Source organism: Centruroides sculpturatus, unplaced genomic scaffold (genome assembly GCF_000671375.1).
Source record: "Centruroides sculpturatus isolate CEXI.00-Female unplaced genomic scaffold, Cexi_2.0 scaffold123, whole genome shotgun sequence".
Lineage (NCBI taxonomy): Eukaryota > Metazoa > Arthropoda > Arachnida > Scorpiones > Buthidae > Centruroides > Centruroides sculpturatus.
The window spans coordinates 345,268-363,355 of record NW_019384538.1 but is presented as its reverse complement, the minus strand read 5'-3'; the positions used below and the strand labels follow the sequence as shown (position 1 = coordinate 363,355).

The window sequence follows — 18,088 nt, the reverse complement described above, 5'->3', positions numbered from 1 at the left end:
TTATATTTATAAAAATATAATAATTATATTTTAACATTAATAATTCTCATAATAAGTATTAAATTAATCAATCAAATCAGTAATGAATGAAATTAATTAATTTTATTAATGAAACGAATTATTTTATTTTATTTAGGTCAAATGAAAGATGCAATGAGTTATTTCAACATCTCTACTTTCATCTAGAAGAGACTTTACTTCGTAATATTAATTTCAAAGAGGACTTTTCTTAGTTTAGATGCTCTCTCCTGGAATAACTTGTTTTATCTTGTTAGTAATTATCTCGGGTAAAATAAGTTATCTAAATATAGAGCTACGTTATGAAGAGACCGCCAACGTAGACTTTTTGCTTTAGGGACAAGGAACCATATCTCAAAAAGAGGTATAGGCTCTATTTCTCGGACGTCAAAACCCTGATTAAGATGCTTCTGTTGTCAGTTTGTCATGAAGGGAAAAGTTATAAATAACACGTCTGTGTAAATGTAATTGTACTAGCGAGTTTGTTTAAATACGAAAGAAGAAAAAAAAATATTAGTTACATCACGGTTATTCGCAGGACACCTGCCAAAAAATCGTTTTTTAAGTCTTCATCATGACTTTACTGGATGTAAAAGATCCGAGTTTCATCCCTATCCATTAAATACTTATTTATTATAAATTATATAATAGATAATGAAAATGCAATTGTTAAACAATTTAAAGGTGAATTATTAGCTTAAAGTATAATTATTCACATAAAAAAATAATATTAATAACAATTAAAACGATATTTTCCAAACAATATAACTTGTGTGATAAATTGTATTAAAATAAAGCAGATATCTATCATCAAATAGAAAGTTATAAAAATGTTTCTAATTTTAAAGTGAAATACGATATTAACATTTCTTAGATTTAATATCATAAAGGTCAAAACAGCATTAAGAACGGCAGTAGAGCTCATCTCATACTTCAACAAATTGTTGGAGCAAAGGTGGCATATCTCCCTCCTGCAAGACAAGTAATAAAAGTTGTTTCGATCCAATACGAGAGTCGGACGCAATTTAATAAGGGAAAGGCATAATTGAAGCAATATTCTGGTCACGTCTATTCCCTTTGCTGAAAATGTGTGCAAAACAAGTCGTTAAGATTTGTCGATCTTATCGGATGACAGAAATTTGTCCCGTGGGAGGTTGCAGAAACCGTAGGAGGTCTTAAATATTACCAAGACAAGTCTTTCACCACAGAAGTTTACGATCGAGTCCATTTAGATAGCAGAAAGTCATAAAAACTATTGGTTCCATGCCTCGGGTCTTTATCCAACCTAATTTCTTGATATGATCTCACTTCAACGAGATAACTTATTCTTTATATTTTCGGGTCACTCTTCGAATGAGGAACAAAATTTTGATTTTTAAACATGTTCTCGCTGACAGATGAGTTTGCAAATAACAGCTTGTTATGCTTACCAGATACTATTGTCTCGACAAGCTGTAAATCCGGAAAAGTTTACTTGAAAACGTAGTGACAGGTAAATTACCTATTTGAACCTCCTTAGAGAAAATATTACTTTTAAATTTATGTTATTAGAGTTTTAATATTTTCCCATGTTGAAAGTCTGTAAAACTTTCAACAAACTATTAAGAAATTTAACGATATAAATTTAAGAAATGAATTTTTTTTTCTTCGCCTTTAGTTAAACTATTACGTGCCTTAGGGGATTAGCATTTTAAAACTTCCCTAAGCTATAAATTTTTCTCTTGCAATGCTTAAAAACAATCTAACATCATACCTAAAACATAAATATTTAAATAAATTGAATTTGGTCACTTTAAATTATTATTGTGAGAAGGAACACTCCTTCACCTTTGAACTTCCTTTTGAAGTCGAGTGAGGTTCTCTTGTACAAAATATGAGGATGACCCTGTGTAAGCACGTCGTTGGTATGATTCCAATAAGGTTCAATGACATACTCCTGACCAGAAATGGAGAATATTCCGTGCTGAAAAAAAATAAATTAAAGGTCATTATCTGATCGTAATGTTTAAAATGTACTTGTCAGTCAAAAATTTTTCACTATTCATTCATTGTTCAGAGAAATAATTTACAGAATAAAGAGAATGAATGAATCGTGCAAATAATAAAAAATTATCGATTGAACGTTAATTTATTATCCCATAACTTCCATTCATTTCTGTGTTAAAGCATTCTTCAAAAAGTTCTTAATTTAAATATTTAAAAAAAATGATATTATTGAACTTTAAAAGAGAAATAAATTATTGTAAGTACCACAAAAACATAATTTATTCATTTCTTTTAAAGAATACGGAGCTAAATAGGTGAAATTATAAAAATTAGGTCGTTACACTCTTCTCATTCATACAGTTATTTAATATTATCATGATTATTTCGAATCATTAAAAATCGGATAAGATGACAGCCAAGTTAAAACGGGATCGATGTCATTATCTATCAACACCGTCTAGCCATATGGTCTCACCAAGTGAACACTTCACTGAAGATTTTAATGAAGTTCTCGATTTACTTTATTATTTTTTTTACCCCACAATTGTCAAATTTTGTAACGTTTTTCTCCGAAATCTTTGGTTAATTTCAATTGATACTTATATTTGAAAAAAAAACATCTTAACTAATTTAAGTACATTTATTTTTGAAGCTAAATATACTCATTGTCATTATTAACAGCGTCGAATTTACAATTTTTTAAACATCTAGAAGTTATTTCGTTAAAAATTTCTTATTTAATAAATTTTGAAAGTCATAATTTTGTTAGTCCACGTGGCAATAATAATAATAATATAAAAAAATAAATAAATATGGGCCTAGGTCAGATAAAGCAAAAAAAGAAAAATGGCATAGAATGAAAAAGATGTGACCTCGTGACTTTAATCTTTTGAAGAGACCACGTTCGGAAACTTTAATAAAGTTGCATTATATTTACTAAAAGTTAAAATTTGAATAAGAAAGATCGGAATAAGAAATAGCTTTCAACTTGGCATTTGACAGACCATAAAAAGAGCTTTAAAACGTCAAAAAGGAATTAAGTATAAAAAAAAAATTCCCAAGGTCAATAATCCCTCTTTCTTCCCTTAAACCATAAAAATATCTTATTTGCATCTAATCTTTAAAGAAAGAAGAAAATTAAGATGATAAGTGCTCTAAAATTAGCATTAAATCCGAAAATTATTCTTCGTTTATTACATTTGCCAACGATTAAAGTAGCCGTTTGTAAAAAAGAAATTGCATTCAAAACAGATAATTAAGATTTAAATTAAAAGATAAAATTCATTAATTTTACTAAATTTTCTACTTTTGAATGATAATTATTCTTACCAGGCCGTAACAATTGCTAATCATTACGTCAGAAAAGTTTTCTTCCCCGATTACGTGACCGTAATAATGGCACTTATGGTAAGTGAAGTTGCGCTTCTCTATGCTATCGGGATGCCATACTTCCAAAATGGAATTTCTACCAGATAATAGACTATTTTCCGTCAAATTAAGTAGGTATTCTTTATTTTCTAACTTTATTTTGAAGAAAACCGGATCGAGTGGAAAACTGGATACAGTTCTTTTATGCCTAATGGGGAGGCGTTTTTTCAGCTGGTTATGCCTGACATCGTAACTTAAAAATTGTCCTCGGCTGTCGACTACAGTTGGTATAAAGACTTCGTAACTATCTAATAATGATAGAGTATCACCTGAAAAGAATACAACAAAAAAATTGACATTAATAAAGATACAATTAGAGAATAACAACATAAAATATACTGTAGTGTACTCAACATTTCGTTATATTCATAAATTCTTATGTTAAATATTTAATTTAATTTTTTCTTTGAAGAAAGTGGGAGATTACTGCACTGAAGAGCTGTACAGTACAATTTAATCGAAACGGGATACGCGATTATTCGTGGCATAACGTGCGTGAAGAGGGATTCTCATTTTACTCGTGGGTATTCCCGGCAAATATCTCTTGGATTATATGATATAAATTTTTTTAGTATAGAACAATAGGCTTCTTTATTCTTATTAATAATATGATGAAAAAGGGTTCTGAAAAAAAAGAATATTGATCAATATACGCTTCCTGTAACATGGTGAAGACTTCTGTGTCAGATCCCGAGGTACCGTATTGTACTTTCTTAGTCTTTCAATACAGATTTCTTCTCATTATTAATATACTGTATTATAGGTTGTATTTGGTATATGGATTTACGGGCATTCACAAACTGTAATTATTATTAAATCATTTCTATAGTAATAATTTATTTACTATAAAATATAATTTTGCAATACCAAACACGCCAATGAATGTAAGTAATGTTTAAAATATTCAAATTTTATGAATATTTCGAGGTTAAATATATTTATTTTAAGCTTCGAATATTAAGTAATAATTAATTTAAGATCTTTTAAATGTGGTCATATTAACGAAAAAAAATTCTTTAAATAACAAATCTCGGATCCACTTGATAATGTTGTTTCAGTAAGAGGATACCAAATTAGTTAGTGAAAACGTCGTTATTTTTATAGCACGCCTAGAGGTTCAATAACATTAGCAACTCATCTGTTTTAAAGATAAAATTGACTTTATGACGTTTATCAAGTGAAACATCATTGACCAAAAAAAAATTATGTATAGTTGATAAATCAACATTAATGTAAAGATTTATAACAAGCCACATTCCCGTTTCTCACGTAAGCTGCACAAGATCCTGGCTTTATACTATTATTGCCGTTAGGTCAATGGCCAAAGACCATAACGTAGAAATGGTACAACCTTAAAACTTCGACTATAATCAAGACTGGTTTGAAAAGGGAAAGGGTCTTTCACCCTCCCTATGTCCCGACAATAAGCTTCGACTCCGACGGCAGACGGCTTGACGCCATGTGAAAACTATTGACCAACGTGCACCGAAGGTAAAAGAAACGCTTATTGTCGAGCTTATGTTAATTTGGTAGCAGACGATGACAGACAAAATGAAATATGCACAAACACAGACTAAACATCCGAGTCTAGACGCATATATTACCGTTCATCTTTGCTTCCATATAATGAGAAGTCGTCGACTTTTCTTCTTCCTGTAAACAGAATTGACCCCCCCGCTTCGTATTGAAATAAATATCGAATAATACTCAAGTATTTAGATAAAAGATGGACCCTCCCCCTTTCCCTTTACAGACCATTGACACAATCCAATAACGCATAACGCCTAGTTATAGCGTGTTTAGCTATCATTTTATATAACATATCTGTCTTGAACTTCGTATAACTCGACATTCTCTTAGCTGTGTTTACATATATTATCTTGATATAGATATGATATCAAAAATGAGATTTTCCTCTTCGGGACCTCTGATAAATGCACGCAATTTTTTCGTTTCTGTAAATGCTATTTGAATAATTTATCAACCACGTCGGCATCCATTTATCTCCATTGAAAGTAAAAAAAGTCCTTGACATTGAGACTTTTACATCGTAAATTATACTCAATGTGCCGTATATCTTTCGTTTCTCCGATTGTTGTTAGACAAGAATGTCGTATGCCTAGAAACTTCGCCACTTTAACAACCGAACTTCCAATTCAATGTCATTGTTACCTTCCAACCCTTGCTACCGACAAGGACGTTTTTTTAGTGCAGTATCTGAAACATTTCCTGAATGGAACAATGACAGGTATTTGCATTTTTACATTCCCCAACATAAAATCAATTTTGGATTTTCTTTTTAATGCTAACAAAATAAAAACTTTCCACTTAAAAAAAAAACTTTCCGTTTTCTCGCAATTTTTCTGTATAATATCGAATAATTTATATACAGGCCTATATAAAAAGTAATTGTATGTGATGAAGGGTTATTACAATAATTATATTATTAAATATTCGAATATAAATGTTTGATTAAATAATAAAAAAGTATTTGGTTATTTTATAATCAAAGTAACTAGAAAAAATCCTAATATCAAATCAAATTTTTCCAATAATTATATTGGAAATCGTCTACACGACGAGAATTTTAATTATTAATAATAAACTTATTGCGATTTTTTAATTGATAACAAAATATCCAAATTTATAGAAACATTTTCAACTATTTTATATGCCAGTTTGGATTTTGTTTTTATAACAATTAGAGAACTTTTTAAATAAGTCAAAAGTACTAAGATTTTAATATTATAATAAACAATAGAAAATTTTAATTTACTTTTATCATCAATATAAAATATTACTGTATATATATATATTTTTAAAACAAAATAATATTAAATTATTAAAAGAAATTTAAATATAACTGTTCAATAATAAAAATTTAAATGCTGAACACATTCTCTACACAATTTTCGAATTGAATATGCAAGAAAAATCAATTTTCTTCTTCTTTCTTCATCGCTTCATTTTCTCATTATTAAATAATTTCCATTTTATAAAAAGGGTTATGAGATTCTCCATTGTAAATATTGCAAATTTATAAGAAGCTTACGATAATTAGTTCTGCTTAGAATATACAATAGTAAAAGAAAAACTGTTAGAATAAAGAGAATAATGGTTTATCACGAAACCTTATCCTCCCTAATTAGCTGCAAAGAGAAGAAAGATTCGGTAAACCCTTTAGACTCGGAAGAGTAACTATTAATTCGCCACACCTCAAGTAGCTTCTAGCTTCGTATAGGAGAACGCACCCTCATAACTTACTTGAATATAGAATCTTGTGGAAATGAGTGATACGAGTTGGGTGTGAATAATTACAGAGTAAAAGATCCCGCAGGGGGATTCGAAGAGCAAACGGGCTTCTCGTATCTTAAATATTATCTTTCATTACTTATAAGGCACATCAACTTTACATGACGAATTTATTTTTCCTGAAGAATGCGGATATTCGTTTCGAATGAAACATTGGAGGGTGGGAAATTTAATCGCTGAAGTCAATTCTTTCTCTTTCTCATTGAAGATGGAAAGATAGCGACAGGTGCGGATAATATGAGGGAGTCATTTATCAATTTCTCCATGATTATCGTTAAGATGTCCAATCAAATATTCATTTTAAGTCCTCGTATATATATATGAAGCATTCTCCACAGAAGTTGACAGGAAAAAAAAACACAGCAAAGAATTAAAAATTAGAGATAATGCTGGTGCCAAGTCGGAAAATCTTAACATATTTAAAGTCTTAGTCTTTTTTTTTTAAGAAAAAAGTTTAACTTAAAATGCGAAATTCAAAACGCAATACATTGATAAATATGATAATTCGGATTACCGCTTTAGAAGGTTCCGCAAGGGATTAAAAAAATTGACAATTGTATGCGGATTTTATTTTTTGGCGATTACATCGGTAGCTTTCATCTAGATTCAAATTACCGAAATGAATTATCCGAAAATTACAATAGAATATAACAATTCTTTATTGATGGAAAGAATTAGAGATACATTTCACGTATAAACAAAAGAGGAAAAAAAAATTGAACTGACAAAGGGAACAACATGCCTGAAGAGACTAAAGTTGTCCGAAAAGAAAAAAAAAATAAGTGAATCATATAAAAATAATTTTAAAAAAATGTAAAAGGTAAATGGCATTTGTATTTTTAAATTTAATTGATAGAAGTTTAAGAAACTGCTTTATGGTGATGATGGTTGGTTTTTAAAGTTTTTATTTAAACCGCAATAAATGGTCGCAATTTGAAAAAGTTTCAATATTTTACTGAATTTTCACTAATTAAAATTTAATTTTTTTAATTTTAATTACATATATTCTTATAATCAAACTTTATTATAATTCATTTTATATAAATTTAATTAATTTCTTTTCTAATTTCGAATCTAATTTACTCGTAAAGTGATTTTTCGAAGCTGAGAGTCAAGTCTGCTTCAATATAATTCATTAAACAAATTGAAAAATTATATCTTTACTTTGAAAATAAATATTTTTATTTTTAATTATATTTTGGTTAGTTTTAAATGAGCATTTACATTTAAAGTTGTCATTCGATAAATTTTATTTCGATTTATCTATACTTTGAGGCTGGTAAATTATCAAAATATTCTAAAATATAAACAATATCAAAAGTCTGAGAATCCAACTTTTAGAAATAAGTAAAGTGAAAATTTTTGAGATGTAAAAGCAGATATGTTGCCAGCTTCCGCTTTCCTTGAACTAATTTAAACTTTTATTTTGGGTCTATAATGATTTCACTTCGTCCTCTATACTTAGGAGCATTAGACACAAGGGCTGCATCTCCTTCGAGCATCTCCTGACTCATGCTCTTTATTACACAATAGATACTCGCCAACCTGTTCCAAGATGCAATCGATACGAAGTTTATATGCTGTGGGCAAAGATATTTTTATGTTTTTAAAATGTTCATTTTTAAATTAAGCTATGAAATTTTGCAGAAGTAGCAAATTTTTAACTACTGTATCTTTAATTAGCATTAAATGCATGCATAAAAGAATAATGTTTAGTATANGGCATTTGTATTTTTAAATTTAATCGATAGAAGTTTAAGAAACTGCTTTATGGTGATGATGGTTGGTTTTTAAAGTTTTTATTTAAACCGCAATAAATGGTCGCAATTTGAAAAAGTTTCAATATTTTACTGAATTTTCACTAATTAAAATTTAATTTTTTTAATTTTAATTACATATATTCTTATAATCAAACTTTATTATAATTCATTTTATATAAATTTAATTAATTTCTTTTCTAATTTCGAATCTAATTTACTCGTAAAGTGATTTTTCGAAGCTGAGAGTCAAGTCTGCTTCAATATAATTCATTAAACAAATTGAAAAATTATATCTTTACTTTGAAAATAAATATTTTTATTTTTAATTATATTTTGGTTAGTTTTAAATGAGCATTTACATTTAAAGTTGTCATTCGATAAATTTTATTTCGATTTATCTATACTTTGAGGCTGGTAAATTATCAAAATATTCTAAAATATAAACAATATCAAAAGTCTGAGAATCCAACTTTTAGAAATAAGTAAAGTGAAAATTTTTGAGATGTAAAAGCAGATATGTTGCCAGCTTCCGCTTTCCTTGAACTAATTTAAACTTTTATTTTGGGTCTATAATGATTTCACTTCGTCCTCTATACTTAGGAGCATTAGACACAAGGGCTGCATCTCCTTCGAGCATCTCCTGACTCATGCTCTTTATTACACAATAGATACTCGCCAACCTGTTCCAAGATGCAATCGATACGAAGTTTATATGCTGTGGGCAAAGATATTTTTATGTTTTTAAAATGTTCATTTTTAAATTAAGCTATGAAATTTTGCAGAAGTAGCAAATTTTTAACTACTGTATCTTTAATTAGCATTAAATGCATGCATAAAAGAATAATGTTTAGTATAGATTTCATCAAACTTTTATCATTTAATGTAAAAATTTAATATTTTAACAATTATTATTTTGATTCGAGTTGGTTTAAAGCTGTGAGATAACCTTCGATTTAATTTTTAAAGATTTCGCTTTCATTTTTAATCTTAAGTATTGCAGGATATAGAACATGAACATGTGGAGATGATTCATTCAATATTTAAATCTTCATAATAAGTTATACGGGAATTTAATAATAAACATTCTTGACATATTTAATGCTATTTTTTATTAAATTTATTAAAAATTGTGATATTATGAGACGTTTCTATTCAACAAATTTTTTGAAATTAGCACACGTTGAATGAATTTCATCAGTGCGTCTTGCCTAAATTTCAGCATTATTTAATTTAAATATTGCATTTATTCATTTTTTAAAGCTCCTGATATGTAAATGTTCATAAAATAATTAATTATAATTTAATTTAATAAAATCTTGTAATACATTAAATAATATTTCCGTTTCGTTCAACGTAAAGTAAGTCATTTCGCGAAATTTATTAGAAACGAGCTTTGAATTAAGTGGAGCCTTAAGACGGCGCCATCTAGCAAGTAGAGCCTGATTTAAAAGAAGGAGTAGGGGAAAAAAAGGAGACTTTCTTTCAAGGTTAACTCGAAGCACACACTAATATTCCTATTCCGGTGTTATCGCACTGAAAAAAACTTTTTCTTAAATGTAGCCACGTGTTGTCGACTTGATTTGAAATCCAATACTCATCTCGGTACTTGGACTGTTGAGAGCAACGACAGGAGAGAGACATTTAATGACATCGCCCTTCATCTCACTCGATATCTTCTCTTAACTATTCGTGACAAACGTGATCATCGTGTTCTCTATACACTCGATTAACTGTCGAGATTATCAGAAAATCGAAAATCTAGTTGCGAGTTGACCTTATGTAACTACACCGTTCTCTCTCCTCTTACCTTAAGCCAAATAACGCTACGATCGACTTATAAATTATTATATAAATATAACGAATAAATAATACTTAATTATCTAGATTCTAGAAGAATGGAGATGGAAGAGATGACCATTAGGATATTCTCTCTGCCAATTTTTAGCAGTTGGCTTATCCGATTCTTTTTATTTATAGTAAGGAGTGTCGGTAGAGAAATACACAATGCTTGACTGATTTCTACTATCGCCAGTGATGTTTCTTAACTTTGTTAATCTGGTTGTGCTACTGCATTTCCAAGGTTGCTACAATCCATACAATGCAAGGTTACGACGCTACTTCGAGAAAATCTCAACTCAACATGTCTTAATCGTGTTAATGAATAAAGAAAATAATGAAGTATTTCGCTTGTATACATATATTTAAAGCCCTTTTTCACTCTGCTAACAATTAAAATTTATATTTTATTAAGATAAATAAGATAAGTGAAAATATAAGTGTTAACACAAAAAGTTTTAAGAGATAATTTTACTATTTTGTCACTATAAAAGTACTTTCCTAAACTGAAAAGAAGCTGTCTAAATCACACTTTTCTGACTAGAGATAATTTTAAAAATTATTATTTTCATTATTAATCACGAGTGTAAAGAAAAGAGAAGGAGAAAAAAAAGTAACGAACACGATTTACTCACCCAATTTCGCTGTTCTTAGAGATATTAAATCGGTTGCCATAACGACACCGATAATGAGGATAGTGAGCCAGATCCACTTGGCACAGTTCATCTCGTCCAGGCTATGGCATCAACACGGTACGTATATCCATCTAAGAAGCCGGCACATCGATACGACAAACTCTCCCGGAGGTGAGTGGCCTGATTACTGAGTGGTACGTTTCCTGTCCACCAGGAGGAGCCACCTACACCGAAGTATGGGGGAATTTTTACTCGTCTTCCTATTGATCGTTTACCTTTCATTTCGATTAATCTACGAAAAACACCAAAGTTGCACCCAAAGACGAATTTCCCAGTTGAAGATTACGAAAAAGTCTTCGAGTCTACGAAAAATCTAGTTTAGATTTTTTATTAAATTAATTACTCGACAGATTTGCTAATTTATTATAACCGGTAAAATTTAAAATATTAATTTGTAAAAAATGTACAGTACTTCTCTTGTATTAAGAAACAAGATAAATTAACTAAGAAACACCATAGAAAATTATTTTAAATGTCTTATAAAAGTTCGAAATTAAATTATAAAACAATTATTTACTCATTAAACGAATAATTGTTTACATTAATGTGCGTTTATTAACACATAAATCATCCTGTTTATAAACATTGTTTGGGTTGAAAAAACTTTTTTCTATATAAAACATAAGGGCATTGACTACTACTCACTACTCTAATTAGGACATAAATTTATTGAAAGAACATTATACTATGTTATTTGTCTCATAGAATTAGAGAGAATGTTATCGAGCAAGAAATGCTGATTCACAGCAAGATGGTGATGTACTCCAAAACAAACATGGGCCATCGATATCTCCGTTCTTTCTGTAGTCTGGGTTATCTCCCAAAACAAACAAGAGGAGCCGTGGACGTGTCAAGTACCAAAATAGAGCAAAACAACATCTAAATCGATTCTAATAATTAACAATAAAGCTAAATATCTTTATATAAATTAATCTGTCCAGTCGGACAGAATCAAGATGCAATATTTAATTAGAAAAAAGAAAAATGACGCATCAATCCATCTAATTGTTTGACATAGAAAGCAATTGAGTCGAGAGATTTCTCTCTCTCTTTTTTTTTTTTTTATAAATATCATTTTTCTTATGCTCTTTTGGGCATCTTAATTCTCTAGAAAATTAAATGGTCCGTTAAAATTTCACAATGTTTTGCTTCTAAAGTCACTACAAATTTTTCGTCCGATAAGAAAATAAACTGTAGTAGCTTAAACTAAACTCGTGTCTCCGAAGTGACTTTTGAAAATTAATAAATCAAATTATTCCTTACGTAAGTGGATTTTAAATTGGTTAAAAATTAATTTTAAAACATTCCTTAACTTTTATAGTCACCGTGAAAGATAAAAAGGTTAGATAATTCATCTCTCTAAGAAGATTTATAATTTAAATTATGGGTTCTATAAACCTACACTAACGAATAATTTATTAAAAAGTAAAAGAAACATGAAACCGCAACGTTTTACTATACAAAATAATAATTTCTTGCTATATTTTTTTTATGTAGAGCAATTACAAAACAGAAAATTTGTGATTATGAAGGTGACATTGTTAATTTTAAATATATATAACTTAAATGTGAACAAAGTTATAGATTGTGTCAAAAACCATATAAACTTAAGGTGTTAAGTCAAAAGTTTTTGTAAAATTTTTGGCTTAACACCTTAAGTTAATCAGAATAAAAAATTGTGTCAATTTTAATTTTTATCGAAGAATTATTTTATTAATTTTTCAAATTATCTAGTTCAAATGTATAGAATAAAGAATTTTGCAATTTAATATATCAGACATTTTCCTGTTATATACTGATTTCTAGAAAAGATATTTGAATTACTTTTTTTATTATTCATCCAATTAATGCTCTTAAATTTCACAAAATGCAAAGAATAAAATGAGACAAGACCGAATATCATTAAACTTGTGCTGCATAAATATTCAAAAATCGAAATAGTTTTGCGGAATTATATATATATATTCTATATAAATAATATCAACTTTTCATTTTTGCTTATTTACGTAAAATTTTCCAATATTTATATTTATTATAATTTCAGTTATTTTTAATAGCCTATATACAATTACATATTGTAAATTAAGTATGAATATAATCAAACTTCGATATAACAACCTCCTAAATAGCGCTACTCTTGTAAAGTGCCAATGAACTGTTATAAACGAACCTTCTCTACTAAACAGACACTGGACAATTCGCTATTCACTAGTACAGACTGGAGAGTTACAGAGGACTCTGGTGTCTATTAATTGCTAAATGTACGATGTTAAATCGTAAAACCATTGTTATCACCAAGTCAAGTGATTTTCATACTGAAAATTGTGTGTAGATTTCATTACTACATAAAATTCTTATTGTTTGATTTAGCCTCAATTTAGCGCCACACTGGATTTATTAATAGTACCTACTTCAAAAGAGAACGAATGATGGTGTTAAATCGAAGTTTATCTAAGTTATATACTATGTATTCGATTTTATTTTAATACAGTACTAAGTATTGTAAAAGTATTGAATATAAATAATATTTTATTATCTATAATTATTATACAAAAAACAGATTTTTAAACTTCATAAACAATTTACATAATTTAGAGTTGAACGTTGGGCACAGCTCCAATTTTCACATCTACTTTTAGACTCGATAGACATCAAATATGATAATATCTGAACAGAGAAATTTTGTTATTATTTTTAATGCGCACAATGTATATTAATAATACAGTAGTAATTTCGGTTATAGTAAAATTAGCACTAGTCTAACAGATGCGTGATATAAATTGTATTCAGCGTTATCGTCAGATGCTTCTAGCATGCAAGTTGATAGAGGAATTATAATAGAAAAAGGAGTGTTGTTATCGAATAAGCAAGATTAATATCATTTGTATTAGCTGTATAAGCACACAATGATCTGTATAATGCTGCAACCAATACTGATCTACATAAAAACAAGAAAAATAAAACTACAAGATTATATATGTAAATTCGGCTTCATAGTCTGTGTTTGACTCTTCTTAATGTATAATTCAAAGTGTTTTGAGAAAATTTTTCTCATCTAGTATCCAGAAAGAGTATCTTATCTCTGAAATGGGGTGTTGACGCGGTGGAGGTGTCTTCGTCGCGCATAGACAACCTTTTGCTTATGCATCGAAATATCTCAAATTTATCTACAAATGATGAACGAGGCACGCCTTCCATCTTTCTATATTTCTTCTTTCGATTAATCTTCCACGCTTCGATGAATATCAATGACGATTGTTAAAGACTCCAATGGAATTTACAACTAGATACGTTAAATTTTTTAAATGGATAATGACGTTTTCTCTCTTTCTCTCTTCACACGCTTAATCATTTTAAATTAATTAATTCAGTAAAAAAAGAGGTTAAAGGTGAAAAGATATGTATAAAAATAAGACTTTATAATTGATATATTAGTAGTTATATTTTACAGAAATTAAGCACAAATAGAAAAGTTGTAATGGATTGTCAAAATGTAGTCTGATGAATAATGATATCAAAATAAAAATCCGAGAATATTGATTAGACACCGTGTTCTAAGGTTCTATTCAACATTATAAATATTCTGTCATAATTCAACAATGAAAAATAGAAAAAGGAAACTTGATAGAATTACAGAAATTCATTCTTGGATTCTAATCTAAACAAACTTGACATAGTTTTGTAAATGTAGAGATGCAATAACGGTAAGTCACTTAGGCGTGGCGACATATAAGACACTTTATAACACGCCCTCTTAAAAAAAGACTCACTTTAGTTTTGGAAGTACGGCCCTTCCACCCACGAAGTTACCCCGCTGAGGTCCTCAGAGACATTCACAATGACAACTGATACGTATCGATGGGCAGGTGCACATTTCGCGTAGCAGGTTATTGAAGCAACAATTTCGTACGCAAGAAAAATTAAAAAATAATATTTATAAGAAAATATTTGCTTAGAATAATAAGAGATATGATAAATTGTTTTTTTTTTATTACTCTTTATGAAGTTTTCAATGTTATATTGGCGTAGTCATTCAGGTATAGTAAATGAATATTTCTATTCAGAATTAATGGGAGGTGCGAGAGGTGTAAAAGTAATTTATGTTCCACCATCTGTTATCAGAATTATTCATATTTTCGACAAAAATGTAGATTAATCTTTGAGTTGACATTATAATAAAAGATATATTTTTAAAAACTAACTTTCGTGTATTATTTACGGTATGTTTCTAAATAATAAATTACAGAAAGTGCTGTATAAGGATTTTCATTACGTTTAACGTAGGATTTTATTAACATTTAATTAATTTTTTTACCAAATACATATTAATATTTTAATAATTTAGAAGAATAAGAAGAAAAAATTAAATTAAATTATATGTACTCTTAATTTTTAATTAGATTGTTGTAAAGCTACCTACGATTAAAGAAGGGTTATGAACCTCTTAATCGAAAAAAGTAAATAAAAAAAAAGAACAATCTACTGAGGCAACTTAGTTGCATAAATTAACTAAAATAAAAAACTATAAATCTTTATTCAATTAAGTAAGAAGAATTTCTAAAGGGCATTCTTTATATCTCAGAAAATAGAACCAGCACTGAGAGTAGTTTGTAGCAAGTGATAAAATTTTCTGTTCGCAAATGGTATGGTAATTTCGATAAATAAATATCAATAATTATCGTTATAAATTATATACATACCCTATCTAATTACTTTGAAAATCAGGCGAGTTTTAAATAATAAAACTGCACGGCTATTGATAAAAAAAAGAAATACTTTTAAATTTATAGTTACATTACTGCTCGAAAGATTTTTTAAAAAAAGAAGCAGAAAATATCCTCGCATTCATTACAGCTTAATGTAAAACATTAATTTACATATTTCTCTTATTATGGAATAAATAATGTAAGAAATGATTAACGTTAACGAAAGAGGCACGTGCATAAATACATGCCTGTTTCGTTAACGTTAATCATTTATATAAGAGCAAACAATTTCGAAGTACGGAAACAACTTTATATATCTTACAAATTTTATCTTTATTAAAGTTTCCGTCGAGAGTTCTTAAACGGAAAATGCCCACTAATTTTTTTTAGAGATTTAATAAGGCAGATTAGATATACACTTGGCTATCTCGGCGGCAGGGTACATATTGCGAGGTCTACTTCTTTGGCAGAAAAACTTGTAGACGGGCGAAAAAATGCTGTGCTTACAGTTTGTACGCCCCTCCTGCGCCTTATATCTACGCGCTATCAACAGCAGTTATTAGAGGGTCTTGAGTTACGGACTTTCAATGAGGCTGGCCAGACGACAGTCGGGAGGTGACACATACTCGTAAATAACCAGAGAATTTCGCGATCAGCCCGATAGATGAAACCATGCACTTTAATTGGCTCGAGCACGGGCGTAGGAAAATATTTTCTCTCTCATCTGTTTTTTGGTGGCATTTTTCTTACATTCCTAACCCATAAACTTATTAATAATATTACGCAGGGGACTTTTAAAATTCTGTTTCTTAAATTAAAAAAAAAATAATTATAGAATTTTTATATTAGTTTTCTCTATCGAATTTTATACTCCGTCTGTAATTTTATTTTATTTTTTTTTAATTTTTATTGAAGATAAATAATTTATTTATTTTTCATAATTAAATATTTTAAAATATTTTATTGATTGATAAACAGCTTCTTGTCAATGTCAAGAAGCTTCAAGAATCAACTAACTTGAACGTTTGTAAGAAGTTTTCTCATCTACAATGTTGCAACTTGATATTTACTTGACCTCATTGATTTAAATCTCGATTGATAAAAAAAATATATATATATATAAAAAATAAAAAATAGTGAAACTTAATGGACGAAGAATATTGCTTAAATTGATACGGCACTTAAAAATAAAATGATGTGAAAGTTGTGAAATTGTTTTATCTTGGCCTGGATCTTCTCTTATTAACCTGTAATTCACTACTCTTTTTTCACCCTTCTTCTTTGTTAAATATTCAAGATTACAGAATAAAATATGTGCTTATCATATTAAATTAATTTTCTTTTCACTATCACTTGCATCTACGTAATAATAGACCTCACAGAGCTTCGATGTAATGTCTCTTTTTAGTGCGAATTTTATTTTTAAATTACACACACTCTTAAATTATTGTATGAATATTTATTTATTAATAAAAGTGTACAAGATATCTAAATCAATACATCTACATAAAGATTTGTCTAAATAAATAATTTATATATCTTATCTAATTTCAAAAAAATTAATATTTTCGAAATGTATAAGGAATAAAACGTATTTTAAACCTCAAAAAAGTGGAATTAAACCATCATTTTTGGATCTATTATCTATGAAATATGCTAAATATAACAGAAAGGTTAGCAATGCCTCATAATGAAGCACAACTTTTCATTCTATTCTTTGACATTATTCATTAAATATATTCAATTTAATAAATTAATTACACGACCATAACTAAATATATCTTTTCAGCACTCAAAATAATTGAAAATTTATTTAGAAATTTGTCTACTTGTAACTATACAATCCAATTAACTGAAGTAAAAAGAGATGAGGCCTCTTAAATATGCCAGTCCTGCAGCCATTACCTGTTTGTGCCTCTTTAGAAGTAGCTTTGCTACTAGTTGTAATTCTCATTGACTCAATGGGTAATTGCCAAGGAATGTATTTTTTTTTTATTTTTATTTCTACAAGTTAAATATCTTTATATTATAAATAATAATCAAAACATACTCCATATTTAAAGTTTAAAATCAATTAAAACATAAATTTATGATTGGATAAGTGTATAAAATTTTAATAAATTTGTTTTTTAAATGAAAAAATTTTGAAATAATAAATATTTTTGACTATTTTCGAAATTTATTGCAATTTTTAACTTCTCTCTTATCATTTACTAAGCAAAATAATTTTCTTAAAAATATTAAATAAAACAATTTAAGCAATAAAAAAATTATAAATGTATGGTTATAAAGATAACAAACAAGTAAAAATATGTCTGCATTAATATTTAAGAGTTTACAGAATTTA

General features: G+C 28.4%; 1 protein-coding gene across 1 annotated transcript in view; it reads right to left on the bottom strand.

Moving 5' to 3' along the window:
• LOC111623285 (A disintegrin and metalloproteinase with thrombospondin motifs 6-like) overlaps positions 1–11,138 on the bottom strand; it is a 52,693-nt gene extending 41,555 nt beyond the window's left edge. Inside the window, exons 1-3 of the mRNA XM_023365805.1 lie at positions 10,976–11,138; positions 3,334–3,701; positions 1,846–1,981 (exon numbers count right to left, since the gene is read on the bottom strand). Of these exons, the coding sequence (XP_023221573.1) occupies positions 1,846–1,981; positions 3,334–3,701; positions 10,976–11,066 (595 nt within the window). The 5' untranslated portion in view covers positions 11,067–11,138. The remainder of the gene's footprint in view (positions 1–1,845; positions 1,982–3,333; positions 3,702–10,975) is intronic.
• Positions 11,139–18,088: the final 6,950 nt, after the last annotated feature.